The sequence below is a fragment of the Acyrthosiphon pisum genome, chromosome A3 (assembly GCF_005508785.2).
Source record: "Acyrthosiphon pisum isolate AL4f chromosome A3, pea_aphid_22Mar2018_4r6ur, whole genome shotgun sequence".
In the NCBI taxonomy this organism is placed as follows: Eukaryota; Metazoa; Arthropoda; class Insecta; order Hemiptera; family Aphididae; genus Acyrthosiphon; species Acyrthosiphon pisum.
In genome coordinates, this window is record NC_042496.1 from 6,059,124 (window position 1) to 6,077,240 (window position 18,117).

Here is an 18,117-nt window from a genome sequence, read left to right on the forward strand (position 1 = left end):
GTATATAGTAGGTATATAGGTGTTATTATAGTCGGTAACCGTGTTATTTGGTAGGGTGCGAAAGGCATAAGTGTCGCGTTACATACGTCATAAAAACGAAGCGTTTTTCATTTTAATATTTATTATTTATTACTCTATGGATTACACGCTTAACGTCAAAAGTTCGACTCTGTTTAAATGTGGTAACTTTAACAGCAGTTTCTGCACAGAAACTAAAAGCGTAAAAGATATTTTAATAATAATTGACCTAAAAAAGTGTATACTTGAATAGTTTAACATGCTTAAATTACACAAGTACCTATTGACTGTTGGTATATGCAAACAGGTACACTAAGGTATACTTCGGTACTTATTACTTATACTCAAAATAAGAAACACAGTCGGTGTGCGACTAGTTTTCGTAAGCTGAAGTCAGGTAACACCCGTTTGTCACCCCCACTGAGTAGGTACCTTTCTATACCTACCGTGTAGTATTACCTCACTCCTGCGCAAAAGTTGGCCGCAGACTGTGTTTCTTATTTTGAACAGAGTATGGTAATTAATAGGTAAATGTGTCAAATTAATTTAAACAGTCTTATAATATATTAAGAATCCAAAGAAAGAAATATGAATAACTTATACAATAATTATTTTTGTATAAAAGTAAATCTGATATATAGGAAACTATTTCACCGGCAAGAATTTTCCCTGCACCTCCCCCGATGGAGCCCCCCGAAGGTATATAGTGACATTTTCGAAAAATAATAAGAGACACCGACGGAAAGTGCGTTCCCTACCAATCCTCGCCACCCTGACACCCGACATTTGGTCTGTGCGTTCCAAGTGGATCGGCGAACTCGAAAACCGGAAAACCGGAAGAAAACTTGGAGACCGAGCGAAAGGGTATTCGTCTCTCGGTCACACGCTTGCCGTAGCATATTTTATTATTCGGATATGGACGACGACGACCAGAGAGCGCACTTAGAGCGAATCATGCGGCGGTGGAGGATCCGCGGGGCACTCCCACTGAACCCCGAGCGCCGCTTATGTGTACGTGCACCGCCGCCGTATACTACCGTCGCCGCCGCCGCCACCTGCATAGCTGCCGCCACCACTTCATCTGACAACCTGCGACGGCGGCGGCGGCAGCGTCGTCGTCGTTGTCGGTCACTGAACTATCAACAGCACTCGCACGCACGGACGCACGCACACGCTTACACGGCGGCCGGATCGTAGTCGTATTATATAGTGTTTGTTGTAGTAGTATACTAGTATCTCTGTATCTAGTAGTATTAGTATTATTATTATTATTATTATTATTATTATTATTAGTAGTAGTAGTAGTCGTCGTCGTCGTCGTCGTCGTAGTAGCTTACCTGCCGCGGTCGTCGTCGTCTTCTGCGTGCGTACCATCGCCGGCCGGCCGACGTGTCCGTGTGAGACATCTGTGGTGCTCCAGTGCAGTCATCGTGGGTACGCGCACGTGCACAGAACGCATACGTAATAAATATATTAATTTATAACATATTATATTATTATTACAACGATAGTAATATAATATGTATATATTATAAATTATAAAGAGTCGACTCGGGCGCGCGTTCGATCGGTCTACATTATTCTATACTGTATGTACGCGCGTTTTTCCAAAATAGTATATTCTTATCGTCGGGGAGTTAGAGATATTAGTTTGAAAAATCGCGCGTGAATTATCGTCGTGCTTTCTATCTGAAAATGCGTATCGCCAATTTGCGCCCTGAAAATCCCACTGCGGTATAACGGTGGCGGTGGCTATGCACCACCACCTACCGGAGCAGCATCACCACCGACATGTCCCACCGTCGCAGTGCCGTCACTTGACGACCACCGACTCTCGTCGGACACCGGCCGCACTTGAACCACCACCGCCGCCTCCACCGTCGTCGTCGTCGTTACAAACATCTATAATTGGAGTCATCTGTTTTCGTGAACACTCTACGACATAATATCATACGACATACGACGACACATAAACATATATAATCGTCAAAACATGGACGTGTTCAAGCTCGATCAATCGTTAGCGGCGGGGCTGGGCGGCGCACCATCCGCCGACAAGCTAACGGCCGACGTGTCGTTTGGCGCCGGCACCACGGAAGAGTTCAACCTGAGCTTTTTTGATGACACGACCACAGATACGGCCGGCTCGGAGAGTCACGACCCGCCGGTCCAGGGATTCGGCGACGAGCCCTGCACCACTGTGCCCATGGACACGTCCACGCCCGCGGCCGCTTTCCGCGACGTCCGCGTCCAATCTCCGTGCACCAGTTCCACGTACCGGCAGCCCACCACGTACGCTGGTCGCGTGGCCGCCTCTCAACCACCTCCCCCGCCGCCGGCGGTTGCCATCACCAACTCCACGCCATCCTCGTCCACCACCGCACCAGGTCAGTGTTCGAACCGAGCGCGATTTGCTATTTTTTCGGTCGACTCCTATACCATCGCCATGACTGCTATGTTATTATTCGTTTCAATACAGTTACTACCTAGGTAGTAGATAGATTACGTATAGCCACCGTGCACCAGTTATTTCTTTTTAAATTTTGATATAGAGCAATGTACTAACACAAACGATTATTTTACACACTTTCTGGTACCAGGTGAATGGCAACATGTATCATGCCTTTTCAGTATACAGTATATATAACAACTTTTATCGAGTCAATTTACATTTATGGATAGCCTTTTAGACTTTACTTGAATCTCATGATTTATATTATAATCCTAATATAGGGATTATCAAAATGTTATCATACCCATCAGCCGCGTGTCGTCGTGCTTAAATTAGCCAATTTTATACGAAATTATCTCCATTTGCAACTTTTTATATGCAATGCTGGGTATAGCACGAGGTCTTACATTCGAACGTAAATGTGAATTTATGAATAGCCAAGTCCTTAGCAGGTTGAATAACCTGTAGTCACTATAGACAAATTAATATCTGGTGAACAAGTGTTGAGTCAATAATCAAGTATTTCAGTGGTAATGATTTCATTGTTAGTATCAATTTTTGTCGTGCCATTCAGCCATTCATAAACTGCATTATTAGTAGTATTTAGTTGTACGAAACAAAATATTGTGTACCTACTACACGCATTTTATCCTGTACGAACGTGGATGAACGATTTCACGGGACCGGAGTTTAAATACAAATGGTTTTCACCATAACTAATATATTTTCTAAGCGACGTTGAAGTCAACCGTAGAGTTACAAACTTTTGGGTAAATTGTTGAATCTTTTTTTTTTTTAATTCGGGATCTGCTTATCTATCAACGGGCCCGGATGTATTTCAGTTTTGTTGTGGTGTCCTCGGGGCCCAGGTTCTCACGCCCCTCGCTCTACGTTTAATTTCGACCCTGCAATATAGATACCTATTTGAACGAACTACGTGCGCTTACTTCCGATGACCGTGTGCGATACGTTTAGAAATACCTACGTGCCATATAGGTATAATAAATAATAATAATATGCTTAAAATATATCGTTTATACGATTTACGAGGAAATATTATTTAGGCATAATAGATCATTCGGTATTATTCTAATATATTATTATATAATATAATATGTAGGTATGTAACTTTCATGTACAGTGAAAGTATACGAAAATAATCAATCTTCTACAACTAGTATATTACCAGCATAGCCCGTAGGATGTGATTTTATTTTAATATATTATAGGTGCATATATTATAGTACCTATATATAATAATATGTGCGTGTGTGTGTCTATATAATATAATATTACTTGCATAGTCGCATTACGTTAAAATATTTTTATTACTTTTATTAAACCTGTACCTACGCTTTTGATTTGCATCTGACACAAGCGTTATTTTGTTTGGATACTAATATTATTTGTTATATTACCTATGTATTATAAATAATAATATTATTGCATCCGATGTTGGTATAGGTATCCACATATACTACACAGACTATTTACTATTAGTTAATATTACAAAATACAAGTAGTATATTAATATTATTTACGCGTTTTTTGACATCAATACTATATTTTACATTTGTTGTCTGTAAGTTATATAGCTTATTGTTTATACCGTATCGTATATTATATTTATTATATAAATTTAAATGTATAAACCATGAAACCTCCCGCCTATCTCAGGGATATTCGTCGGGCTTATATATTTTATACGAGCACCGAAGTTCGAGGAGTAAATGTTCAAGCCGATTTGTTCATCAGACCTTGTTAAAGATGCGTCTGTCGAAACTTTTCATCAAGCACTTTCCGGAATTCATCGTAATTAGTTCATATATATAGTTATATACAAAGAGGATTAAAAGTTTTCACTAAAAAGACTCCGCAAGAAGTTGCACGAAACGCTGTTGGAACTTTTGTAAGACTTCATCGACCGCATAAAATGCAACGTACGCGATTATAACGAAAATCGATTTTTTTCCCACCCTAAAAACAATTTTCCAACTAGAAATCATCGTCGGTAATAGAAGAAAAAATAATTTATTGCGATTGAAGTCTATCGCGGAAAATAAGTACGAAACACACAAAGTCACGTATATAGCAGGTAAACTATGTGTGTATGTAACATATACAAGACATAAGTATAGGAAAATCGGATATTATATTTATATATATATATATATAACATGTAGGTACACCGGTCGTATATGATTATCTCGTGCCTGCGAATATACATGCACGTATCGATTATGTGGTTATTTTTTTCCATGCACATTCAGCCATCCTCTATACCTATTATATTCTGTTGATCGATCATCGACTTGCGATTGGTCAATGTTGTTGATGTTGAAGATCATTCACTTTGCTCATGTACCGTTACCATGACTAACGCATATGAATATACGTACATTCACACACACACACACACACACACATTATTGTATATATATTAGTTATTCGCCAAGAGAGCACTATCCGCACCTATGCCATTGGTTACCAAAACCGTTCACCACTGGTCTCGTGCCAAAAAATTTTAAGCTTGCGAAATTTAATAACATACCTACCTACCTACCTACCTACCTACCTACCTACCTGGTTTATTTATTCATTATTTTTTTTTTTATCCTAGCCTTCCGGGTAAATTTCTTTCAGTTATAACATAAAATCTATATTCAGATATACTATAGGTATACATATATTCCCTAAATTTTTTTTCAATTAGAATATGTACATATTTCGTATTTTGTATTTATATTTTATTTTTTTATTTTTATTAAATAAAACCTCGATGACTATGGCCATTGACTGGTATCTATATTGAATGCAATATGCATATTATATACATAAATAAACCAATTTAAATGTTAGGATACTATCAAGATCATTTCGCCAAATAAATATTGTGTATGGAATCGTACGAAAGCATATATTATAACATAATATTATTAGGTATGTACTATGTACCTAGACATGTAGTAGGTATAGTATTCCAATGCCTACATAACGGTTTAAAATCCATCCGAATTCAATTCGTCTTATTATTGCACGTGCTATATATACGAAAATAATATAATAATTGGACATTCGAAACACGCTCACGCCTAGAACGCTGTGTCTACGTACGTGACTACTGTATTAATGTATATAATATATAAATATATATACTATAAACGTTGCATTATTAAATTGAGGATAATAAAAATTAATTTGAATGAAAATCGCGATTTTTTTTTATTAAAATGATACATAGGTAGTATATTATAAATTATATTATAATTATTGCTGGATTTTTATTTTTAGGTAGGTAATTCTCTTAAAGCTACCATATGAATGATCATAATAATGATTATTATTCTGTATCATGGGATTTTGGGATTAAAAAAAAAATAAAATCATGTGCACATCGCTGGAGTTTTATTTATACCAATGCATTGTATTTATTAATATAACTTTGTATATTATTGTTTGACGTATATTATGTTTTTTGTATGATGTTCAATATACAGTACTACATGCGAATAATATTTTATTAAACGGGAACAATAATAATAATAATGATACCATCGGCGCAAGTCCGAACAAAAGTATTTAATTTTTCAACAGAACCAAATAATATAGTTGTAGCTATACCTATACATTTCAACCGTGCGCCGCGCCGGTCGCCGGCTCACCGCTTACAAATCAATATCAAATATAATATAATAACGAATGAATCGTGATACTAATAATGATATTATATTCTATACATTACAGCAGTGATAATAATATCGTATATGTATATGCGCAGTATTTGAACTTATATGATATTATGTTTTTCAGATTTTATAATATTACATTAATGGATGTATGCAATAATATACAATTTATATTGAGTGTTTCTGTCTATATTGTTGTCTTAGATCGGCTGTGACTTTGCAGTATATTGTATAGTATATACAGAGCGGCTCACCAAGAATGTTCTTCCCCCTTAGGTATATCTTTTGATAACAAATTCATTCGAATTCGGATATTTAGAATTTTTTAGTAAGTATACCTATACTTAAAGACCATGTTTTTTATATTTTAATTTTGTATTTAATTTAAGGATTGTCCGCCATTGTTTAGTACAGATTTATTTTTTCTAAACAAAACCACAATGTTTACTTACCGTAAATTGTTTTTTTTTTATACACAATTTTAATGTATCTAAATCAAAATTCAAACGAGTAATTTCTGAGACTCTAATCGCAATTAAACTATAATATGTTTTGATTATTATCATTTTACATTTAATACAGATAAATAAATAATAGATATAATATTTAGACTAGTGCTTATTGTACTAGGATAATATTTGTACAAATTACAAAATGCTAATAGATTAATATTAATTACAGTAATTATTTTTGAAAATTATCAAATCTCTCATGTATTTTAAGCCTTGGTAGACTAGTATCATTAATAACGAAAACTTAATAACGAATATAGACTATAGATGTTGCTCATTTGAATAGCAATATATATATATATATATATGTAGGTACAGCGACATTTTCAAAAAAAACCACCTACCTACTTAACAGTTCACAGCAAAAAATTTAGGTTTTAATTTGAATAAAACATTTGTACCGCCATCCATAGGACTCCTAATAGACATAAATAAAATTAAACAATTAGTAACTATGTATAGATGCCCTTACGCATTGGTATTACAAATTTAGCAAGGTCCTAGTCTAACGAAGTCTTTTAGGAAGTTTTGCATTTTTAGTGTTTTACATTTTATTTTGGGGTAAGGAAAGCAATAAAAAAGTTCAAAAAGTCTCTCGTGGCACCTATATGTATTGGAAACAGATGATATTTTGCGGTATACTTCAAAAAGGTTAACTATTTTTCAATTTTATCCGGTTTTTTTTTTGCCTCATGGAAACTAATATAAAATAAGCAGTATAAAGAATATACTTTCTACGAAGTCTCGGACATTTTTTCATACATAATATGATAATGTAATATATCCTAACTCCCGACAAAAATATATCTTTTTGTATGCAATAACTGACAAATGGTTTTCATTAATTTTGTTTTCGTCAATAATAATTAATAAGTAAATATAAAATATATATATGAACGAGTTCTGCCGGATGTTATCTGTAATGACATTACTACAGGTAATTTTGATTCAATTAATCGATTCGTTCTATAGGTATATACAATTTTTTTTAAACATATATAATAAATAAAAAAAAAATATGATTTGGTTCATGTTTTACAAAAATTATTTAGATAAATGGTTGATTATTATTGTATTAACCAGTGATTAAATTAATAGCTGTAATGACTTTATTATTATTGCATGTACTATGCGCGGTTGAAAAATATACTTTTCCATTTAAAGTTTTTAAAATATCAATATTCAATTGCAGTTATCACGTAATATTCGTTTATCTTATACAGTATTATAATAACAGTCAAGTAATAATATATATTATTCCTGATTATGAACAAGTTCTATATAGCGTTCTAAATATTTATGCTCCGAAAAGTTAGAGCAAAGTAAAACTAATAATCATAATTAACCATAGTTTTGCAAGTGGTAGAATTCTCTGAAACGACCGAAGAAAGCTCGCATAATTTGGGCGGTGTTAATTTATCAAGTATTAGTTTTGCGGGCAAGACAGCGAATTACTATTAGGGATCTATACAAAGAACTAGTATTATTCATCCATTTATTACGTTTTAACAATGAACGTTCATTAATTCAAAAAGTTTTTTTTTGACCTTTTTACTCAGGAGAATTTAAGATACTTTCATTCTTACATTTTATATCACTTTTATTTCGTTCACCTACCTTTATGCTATATAGTTTCGAAAGTTCAAAACCTATATCAATTTTAAATTATCAAAATGGAAATATAAAATATAAATTCGAAAATCTGAAGCACAATTTTTTATGAACATTTCTATGTTTCAAATATTGAAGTTGAGTTTTTTTTCATAAGGGTTTAAATTTTAGATTAAGAGGAATCAAGTTGTAATGCATACCTACATTAAATTTTGCTCATCTTCGCATCAAAGTTTAAAATAATGATAATCTTTTAAACCAACGTTCAAAAATCAATTTATTTATAAAAGTATTCAAATAAAAATATTTTTAATTAAGAAAAGTAATTTTTTAAATTATTAGTAGTTTTACCGGCAATACTTTTAAAAATAATGAGTTTGGATAATAATCATTAATATTTTCACATAACAAGTTAATAAATTAGGATACCTAATAATATATTTTCCCACATAACATAATTTGAACCCTTATAATGATATAATAACTTATAGGACTGCTATTGCAAATGTAGAATAATTGCTTGTCGTCACATAAAAGGAAACACCGCTTATCATCGTTTTTGTATCTTTACAGGAGATCCAAAAAATCTATTTCTGTCGTCTGAGTAGTCGATAATGTCTATTATAAAGTTATAAAAACATAACATTTTTCTAAACTCTGAAATAGGTAGTGTTGTCTCTTAATTTGATGATATTTTTTAATTTAGTGTTTTGGATAGTTATTTTGTATCTAAATGTGCACGTAGAAAATAATATAATATAGTGGTTGAAAGTCATGAATCATGATGTAGTGCGCTACCACAACATAATAAAATAAAAGTTTGCTACAATCATCGCTACTGTTATGCAAATGTAAGGTATTTCATTACATGCTATTTTTTTTTTAGTCAAAAAAATAATACTTAGGGATATAATAATAAATGGGCGATTTTTTAAACATGCTCGGTCCGATTTTTCCATTAAATAGTACATTTATTCGAATTCTGATTTTTAGAATTTTTAAGTTTGCTTAAAGACCTTATTTTTAAATTCTTAATATTTTTTGTACCACTTAAAAAGTTAATTGGGGTTGTACAAACTTCTATTTTTGAAATAGGAACTCAGTGGGGTTTTAATGAAAATTATTTTGCGGACGATTTTATTGGACATTTTGATGTGTCTAAATCAATGTTCTAAGAAGTAACTTCTCAGTTATTAAAACGTTGATACTAAGGATAATAATCCTAAAAAATGGTATTACAAAAATATAAACTTTATGTAATATTAGATGTCATTTTTATTATACTGGAATGGTTATTACAATTGTTTTATATTGATAATTCAATAGTCTCTATAGTATCATCTAAGCACCCATTTATACTTAACCCATCGCCATAGACATATTATCTTTAGGAACGTTCTTCCAATGTCCGGTTAAAGTTAACCAACACTTAACCGGCCGAATTCTGCCGGTAATAAAATCTGTTTTCAGTAGGTTAGCGTTAACCGACACTTTACCAGCCCTAAGGATACACAGTTATATGACTAAAAAACTACTCGTTTGAATTTTGATTTAGATATATCAAAATTCTTAAAAAAATTTCTTCTGGATAATTGACAGAGAATAAGGTGAGTTCCCATTTGAAAAACAGAAGTTGTGTCATAGTATCATCCTTAAGTGGTATAAAAAATTCTGAAAATCAGAATTTGAATACCTATATGCATAATTTAAGCATTCAAATAGGGCGAGCATGATTAAAATATCACCCTGCCGGTTGGAAACTTAGAAATGAAAAATTCAAATGAATCTGTTAAATATATACCAGGTGTATACCAGTTTTCCCGAAAATTCAATTTACACGAGTTGCACATATTCAAAGTATTTAGTGATGTAATTTCAGTATTTTGTTAGGATGTGTATAATCAGTTTTTTAATATAGAATGATTTTATTATTTATTTTAATTTGAGATATAATAATTATATTTAATGAATAAGGAAATGAGCTTATAGCTAGCAAAGAGTTCAGATTAGCGATATTTGTGTTATTTACAGCGGAAAACCGTTTTGTCACTATTTTTAAGCGTTGTACTTTATTATACCGAAACAAAGCAGTACGCTAATACGCTGCCTAGTTCAATAATAAGTAGTTTGCTAGGTACTGTATAGCATCACTAAAAAAAGTGTTCTGCTAATCCAACCACTGATATATTATTATACATATATTTTATATTATCGGTGTGTATACATTTTTAGTAGACTAGTCGATAATAATAATATGCACCTAGTCCTTCACCATAATGTCGTAACGCCTACACTCATAGTATGTTGAATAATATTTTAAAACCATATACAATTATTATTAATCGTTTCATCGTTTCTATATTATACGTTATAGTATAAAATTCAGACCAAAATTAAATTCGTATTTTTTTTCAAATGCATGTAAACGCGATAATATTATTTGAAAATGACTATGATACACATCTGCCTATCTATACAAAATGCAAAACAGATCGAAACTAATAATTTTTAGAAACCTATAAAGCCACCGTCAATAACTTTTATAATTTATACAAAAAAATACATGGATTTGTTTATGAAGACATTACTTTGTCATGGATTCCAAACATAAACGCCACAAGAAAACTCTATCAATATTGAACTTATCCCTGCAGTACAGTACAGAATATACATAATAGTACCTGTATATATATTATACACACAATATGTCAGGGCTAACGGTTATATAGATAGAACGCACGCGACAAAAACAATAAAGTCCATGTTTTGTACACGGAACAATGTTATAATACTGATATTATGCCCAATATTCACTGGTAGTACAAATTATAAAACCTGTACATATACCGTTACATTACACAATTTAAAATATACTTAAGAATAATAAATAATATTCAATAACTATTGTATTTTTGAAATAATACATTATAATATAAATTTAATACGTGAACAACACAACTAGATATTGAATTTTAACAAATAATATTTATTGTATTTAAGCGTTCATTAGTAGATATATACAAATGATAATATTACAATTTATAATCAAGGTATAAATAACATATTATCAGCAAGCATCATTCACAGTTCAAAGATTAAGATTATTTTGACATTTTGTAATGGGACTTGTTTATAAATTAGGTACTTACGCCTATAGTGGCAATAAACTGAGACAATTTTATAAGAATGTCGGCACTCGCTAGTCGCTAATACGTGTTTAGGGTTCCATCGAAATTGGATATCTCTACAAGTATATACGTTTAATATATTTTAGTCAAACACTCGTATTTTTTAACGAAATACAACACAACAAAATACCAACCAGAAAGTAATTATGTTCGTATGTACGTTGTATTATAAAATGATTAAAATAAATAATTATTATCGAGTTGAGTTTTTTAAACTGTATTATATGCAATACTATGCAATACTATGTAAAAACTAAAATATAATAAAAAAAAATATAATACTTTGCAGCTTTGGCGTTTAGTTACTAAAATTAATAACATTTTAACACTGTGAACAATTTATAACAAATAACAATATTTAAGTAAATGAGTGACATATTGTGATATGATTTTAGTGGATAAATCGACACGTTTTCAATGTAGTTTAAATTCCAATCATTAAAATAATGAAAACTATATTAGAAGAGATTTGACACTAACACGATAATAAAAACCTTTTTCGTTTTTCGGGTCATCTGCAGGCGACATAATAATAGCTAAAAAAGTGTCTTCTTTACTACTGTTTACTTTTACCACCTGTATTAAATATGTACATGATACCTATGTTTATTGTATACACTATATAGTACTATAAAGTATAATTCAAGAGCGTATGTAGTCTGCGTATAGTATTCTAGTTATACTTTCTTTCCAAGAAAGGGAAACGCGCCGGTTGTGTATTTTTTCTACTTAACTTCCTCCACGCCGTCAGCCATCTGAGCTTTAGGTATTTCATTCCGAATGGACATTGGGTGAATATTTTACCTTAACATTTTTCTTGTGACTCAAAAATAATATAGCTCATGCCTTATAGTATTATGTTAGGACCCCATATGTTGCGAGTGGGGCTCATTATTTTCTTGAAGAATAAGTAATAATAAAAAAATGTTTAAATAATTTTGCATAGTAACTTATACGTATCAGTTAGACTTTTACAAACAAAATTTAATTGAAATCAGTATACATTTATAATATGTAGGTATATATGATATAATAATAAAAATAGATTGTTGTCTCGCAGGTCGTAGACGCTGGTGCATAAAATAACAATTATTTCATAATTACAAATATAAGTGTATAAGTGTTGGTGATAATATAATCAAAGTTTCATTTTACGAAAAATTAGTACATCATAACTACCAAAGATTTCAAATGGAAATATCGTAAATCACGACGGACCACACAGTTTACCGCGCAGGTCACAGAAACATTTTTATAACTGTAACCTTATTACTCGAAGAAAATAAATGGACTGCGCGATATCACGGCAAACTTATAACCAATATATTACTTTAATATAATATTGTGACCCACGCAACTGCTGCAGTCCCGTTTTTAGGCGAATCGGACGAATAACGAAACCCAGCGTGATTTAAACAATTTTACCAGCTTTTATCGATCGGACGCGTCTTCGATTTATTTTGTTCCGTGAATATTAAACGACCGGATGTTCACAATATTTTTTTAAATACCTATATATATCTTTGGAAATATAATAACTCTGAACGTCTTTAAGATTTTTCAAAAGTGAAATACTGTTTATAATGACTGCAATAATGTGCAAAATGAATTATTTTAATCGTATTTTATATCTGCAAATCCATAATATTATCTACCAACTGCAGTTTCAGGTCACCTTTGAATACTGTAGTAACCGTCAATTTACCCACGCGTGTATTTCCACAGCGGCCGCGTGTTATATAATGCATGTGCCATGTAGTGTATAATATATACTAAGGGTATAAACTAACTACGCCCGGGGAAAAAATGGAGAAACACAGAATACACCTCTATATATCGATGTATCTCGTTTGTGGTGTACCTCATTTCTCGGGAAAATCGGCATCAGTGTACCTATCGCTATGTGAACTAATTCGACCTAGAAGGGCAATCCGTCTTTGGGGGATTGAATACAGCACTTGGTAGTTGGAATATTTTTAACTTGGTTCAAACTACTTTCTAAACTTTTCTGATATCTCTTAGAACAATCTCTGAAACTTTCATCAACATTGGTCAAGTAGTTTTTGAATCTATAAACTCCGTAAACATAAAGGCATTGTCTTTTGTTGTACATTTGAGTAACAAACAATAAATTAAATATAATTTTTTTCAACATGAAAAATAATATCGCAGCAGTGCTTGGCAAATTGGCTAGTCTAAAAATTAAAATAATGTTTTTTTTTTTTTTTAATTTTATTTCTGTAATCAATGCTAACTCTATATCCATAACTAAATTAATGTGTAAACCTGATAGCAACCTATAGGGGTTGACAAAAAAAAGCTAAAAACACTAAACGAATCTCAAGGAATCTATTGATACAACTTTTATTGAAATCGGCCCATTAGTTCCTGAGATTAGCACGTTAAAACATAATATACTAACTCTTCTTCAGCTTTATAACATTATTATAGTATAAAATATAATATATATATATATATATATATTATATAGATATGTGACAATAAAATTATTTTACATCTTGCAGGATCTCCAGAAAGTGATCAACAAAACATCTAGTTGTCGAAGTTTATAGTTGCCCGATGTTGGTTGTTGTAAAATCATGCATTATTTTACTTTGTTTCCTTATAGGTAACTTATTATAAATTCGAAAATTTAATACATATTACAAACTGTATAATTTTATAATTTTATAATGCCATTTGAATAGCGGATGTTCGTTAACTTTTTTTACGAACTTAAAAACTTCTATTTTATGTTTCGATATTTCATTATTTATTCAACTTTGATGTGTCGGTACTACGTAGATACGTACCTAAATTCTAAAGATATACGTTACTAAATGTCCCTACCCTGTAATGGTCATATTTTATGTTACCTGATAGGAATGATTCGAGATAATAAAACCGTACGTCTATATTATGAGTATTGTGGAGAAATAATATAGCAATTTAATAGTTAACATTTTTGTTGGTAGGTATACCTTTATAAATAATACATATTATTTATGTATGACCTATTATTATGAATTGTGATTAAGACCATATCTGTAAAGAGGGGGGGATAAAATTCCCCCAAAATGTTGCAAATTATTAGAAAAACCTTTGACGCCATTACGCCAACATAAATATTTCGTCATAAATGGTTGTAATGATGTTATTTTCATATTTTTAACCAAATGTCAAAACTTAAATTTTAGTGCTGACTAAAATTACAATATTATAGTTTACAGTGAAACCCCTGAATACCAAAATTTGGAGTTGTCCGCTATTCAAAAGGTTCAGATTATGGAAAGTTGATAGTTTGGTTTTCAAGAAAACATCCGCTATTTGGAGGTGTCTGTTAAGGAAGGGTATACATATTTATGATGTCCCGTCCCGTCTCCCCGAAAAAATGCTTTGATACAGTATTGGTGATGATCATTAAGACAGTTCTAGTGACGCTAGTTGGCCATACTATTAATATATAATATAAATATCTGGTTATCACGGATAGTTTTCGAACATTATGAAAATTCGAGATTGCGCAACTCGGAAACTCAGCATTTCGTCGTATCGCAGCAGAGTATTAATGTGAGTTGATCATCACATTAAAGTATTATACAATAATAATATTATTGTAACAGCTCTGCTCGATGAGTTGACGGCCGCGGCTCCGGGGTAAAACACAGTGCCGCGAATATACAAAACCGCGCGGACTTTATGTATGCGGCGGCGGACGTTCGGCCGCTACGATAATACTTTTATGTTATAACAATAATAATAATAATATCGGTACCTACACACAGGTACGCGTACGTCGGTCCAGTCGCGCGCGCGTCTTGCATACTCGCCGCGTGTACGCATATTATATTGCAGCAGTGCGCGCGGTGCGTGCGTTTAACTTCCTATACATAATATGTGTACCTCTATATACGTACCATAGCCGTGTACGTGTATACGGTGTACTGAGCGTAAAATAATATATAATACCACCGCACGCGCGTGTGTGTGTACGCACAGGAAGGACGGAAAAACGCGTGGCGAGACGGAGACGGGACGAGAGAGAGAGACGATTAATAATTATTTATCGTCGTCGGAACTGGTTTTGTGTTTTAAGTTTTGGTACGGACGAGCCCCGGCAGCGCGCGTGTGCAGGAGAAGTGAGGCTGCGGGTAGAGAAAAAAAATTATAAAAAAGAGTTGGCAAACTGGTTATGCCTCGCGCGCGCACACCACCGTACCGTAGCCCGAATGAACACGCACACCGTCTTTCGCGTTCGTATAGATGTTTATGGTACATGGGTGTGTGTGTGTGTGTGTGTGTGTGTGTGTGTGTGTGTGTGTGTGTGTGTTTCTGAAAGCACTCAAGGTTATTGAACTGTCCGGCGACGGAATCCTTTGCTGCTCGTATATTGCCTCCACTGCACTCTCCGTCGTTGTACATACAATAACATAATATGTGTGAGTGTGCGTAAATGTAATATAATAATATATTTATATCTTTTTATTGTTGTGTCTCGCTGTTTCTTTTTGATTTTTTTCGTTTCGTTTATTTTTTTTTTACCTTTTTACTTTTTTGTCATCCGTGTATTTTAAGAGAAAAAAATAACACAAATTCCAATTATTATGTTTCGTGTGTCTTCGAGATTTTCCGTTTTACGGAGACGCTGTATCTTATTAAATTATTATATATATTACATTATGACATTTCCTGTACGTATATATTTTATGTGATATATATATATAATATTATTTTATTATTTTCGCTTTACGAACAGTCGGTTACGCAAGGTATCTCGGTCGCGTAACCCGGTGTGCTAAAATGACGTACCTATATCATATCAGTTCAGACATCTGGATCGTGCGTAGCTTATTGTTATATAGAATTCCTTCCGACTTCCAGCACAAATGATTGGGACAGTACGATTTCGTTAAAAAATATTTTGATTTTCGAGTCAAGTTCATTAAACGCGGTATGAATATAATATTAGGCACATATACATTTTTTAATTCATTCGTTTTTAGAAGAAATTTCTTGGATTGGTCAATTATTGTATCCGACCAAAATTATTACTTAAAAATATTAATATTCGAATTTCTACTTAAAAATAATGATTATTGCGTTTCGCATAATAATAATTGCACCATGATTTTAATATAATTTCGAGCCTTTCGTATTTACTTAAATATATAATTTGGAAATATACAGTGTAACAGAAATAACTAAAAATCTAACTAACTTTATGTAATTATTAAAGAGCGTAGAATTTCAATAATCGTTTTAAATATATTGTGTTTAAGAATTTGATATTATTATAGACTCAATTTTATATTTCAGACGTATGTCCGAGATGACCCTTGATCTTTTAATTATTTCAAAATATATACTATACAGTATTTATGAATATTATGATAACTTCACAATTTCAATGGGTACACTTCAAAAATAAACTCAGAAATCATCAACCACTCTGTGAATATATATTATATATTATTCATATTTATCGAATCTTTTCAACGAACAATGCGGTCGTACAAATATAGTAAATATATATATATATACGCTGAGGGGAGACACAATAATAAAATAGCTGAATCCTCGGGCTGGGCATCTATATAAACAAAAAAATAACGACTCTATGAAAACAAATATTGTATATATATGCATCTTCCAAATACAAGAAGTAAACTTAAACATATATATTTTATGTCATATAATGTGTATACGACCATTAGTGTTGAATATATACTTGGATTTTATACGATGTTTTTTCCATTCTTCTTCTTCTTCTTCTTCTTCTTCTTCTTCGACAACGAAAGCAATGTCATATATGAAATTCGACGTTGGCATCGCGTCGTTAAAACGCTATGCCACAGTCGACCGTGTGTCCACACGAAGTCAAAATATCTACACGGAGTAAGGCGTGGTATTATTGTGTATATAATATAATATGTATAAGCGCTTGCATAGAGAATATTTGTCTTGTCGCATAATGATCGATGGCGGTGCCTGTCAATGATCAACGTCGGACATGGGTGTTTAAATAAGATTTCTATAGTCTTCTGGATGGAAATGATTTCCGACTTTTTCGGAGATGTTTAGAGTATAATGGTTTTTTTCTGAAGTAAAAAATGATTTTCATATACAATTTGATAGGTACCTCACCTACCTATTACAATTTGATATCGATAGAATATTCTTAAGCCCCTTTCATGTATAATATAGAAATTTGCATTTAAATTAAGTACCTGCAGGTTTGGCCACCACCTTACGCGTTAAAACTATTAAATTCGAAAAAATTGAATCAATCGTTTCCGTCACAATCACAAACCTTTTTTTATTCATCGATCTCGCTGCATATTTGTCATAATATAAAATTATTATGAGTGCTGCATTTTCCGTTCAAAATCTGTATGATCGGTAACACATACAAGCTTTTAATCGTGAAAGGATTCTTGTTTGTCGGAGATTGGTACTGTCACATATGTAAAGACCAAATCCGATAGGTTTTTCAACTAAAGAACCAATAAGCAGGGCGCTTAAAATTACGATCAGGTGAGTGGTTGTACTTTGCGATTCACCACTGGATACAATAGTATATAGGCATCTGAGTTTATTATCGTAATATAAAAACATATTAATATGTATTATATTCTCATATTAATGACTCG

At 32.4% G+C, this 18,117-nt stretch overlaps 1 protein-coding gene across 3 annotated transcripts in view; it reads left to right on the forward strand.

The window, feature by feature from the left end:
- Positions 1–18,117, forward strand: part of LOC100161053 (ecdysone-induced protein 78C) — a 67,613-nt gene that overhangs the window by 21,490 nt on the left and 28,006 nt on the right. The window contains exon 1 of one of the 3 annotated variants that reach the window (XM_001952697.5): positions 1,342–2,405. The exons of the other annotated variants lie outside the window; for them this stretch is intronic. Within the exon in view, the coding sequence (XP_001952732.2) occupies positions 2,012–2,405 (394 nt within the window). The 5' untranslated portion in view covers positions 1,342–2,011. Of the gene's footprint in view, positions 1–1,341; positions 2,406–18,117 lie in introns of those variants that run through there. 3 annotated transcript variants of the gene reach the window in all.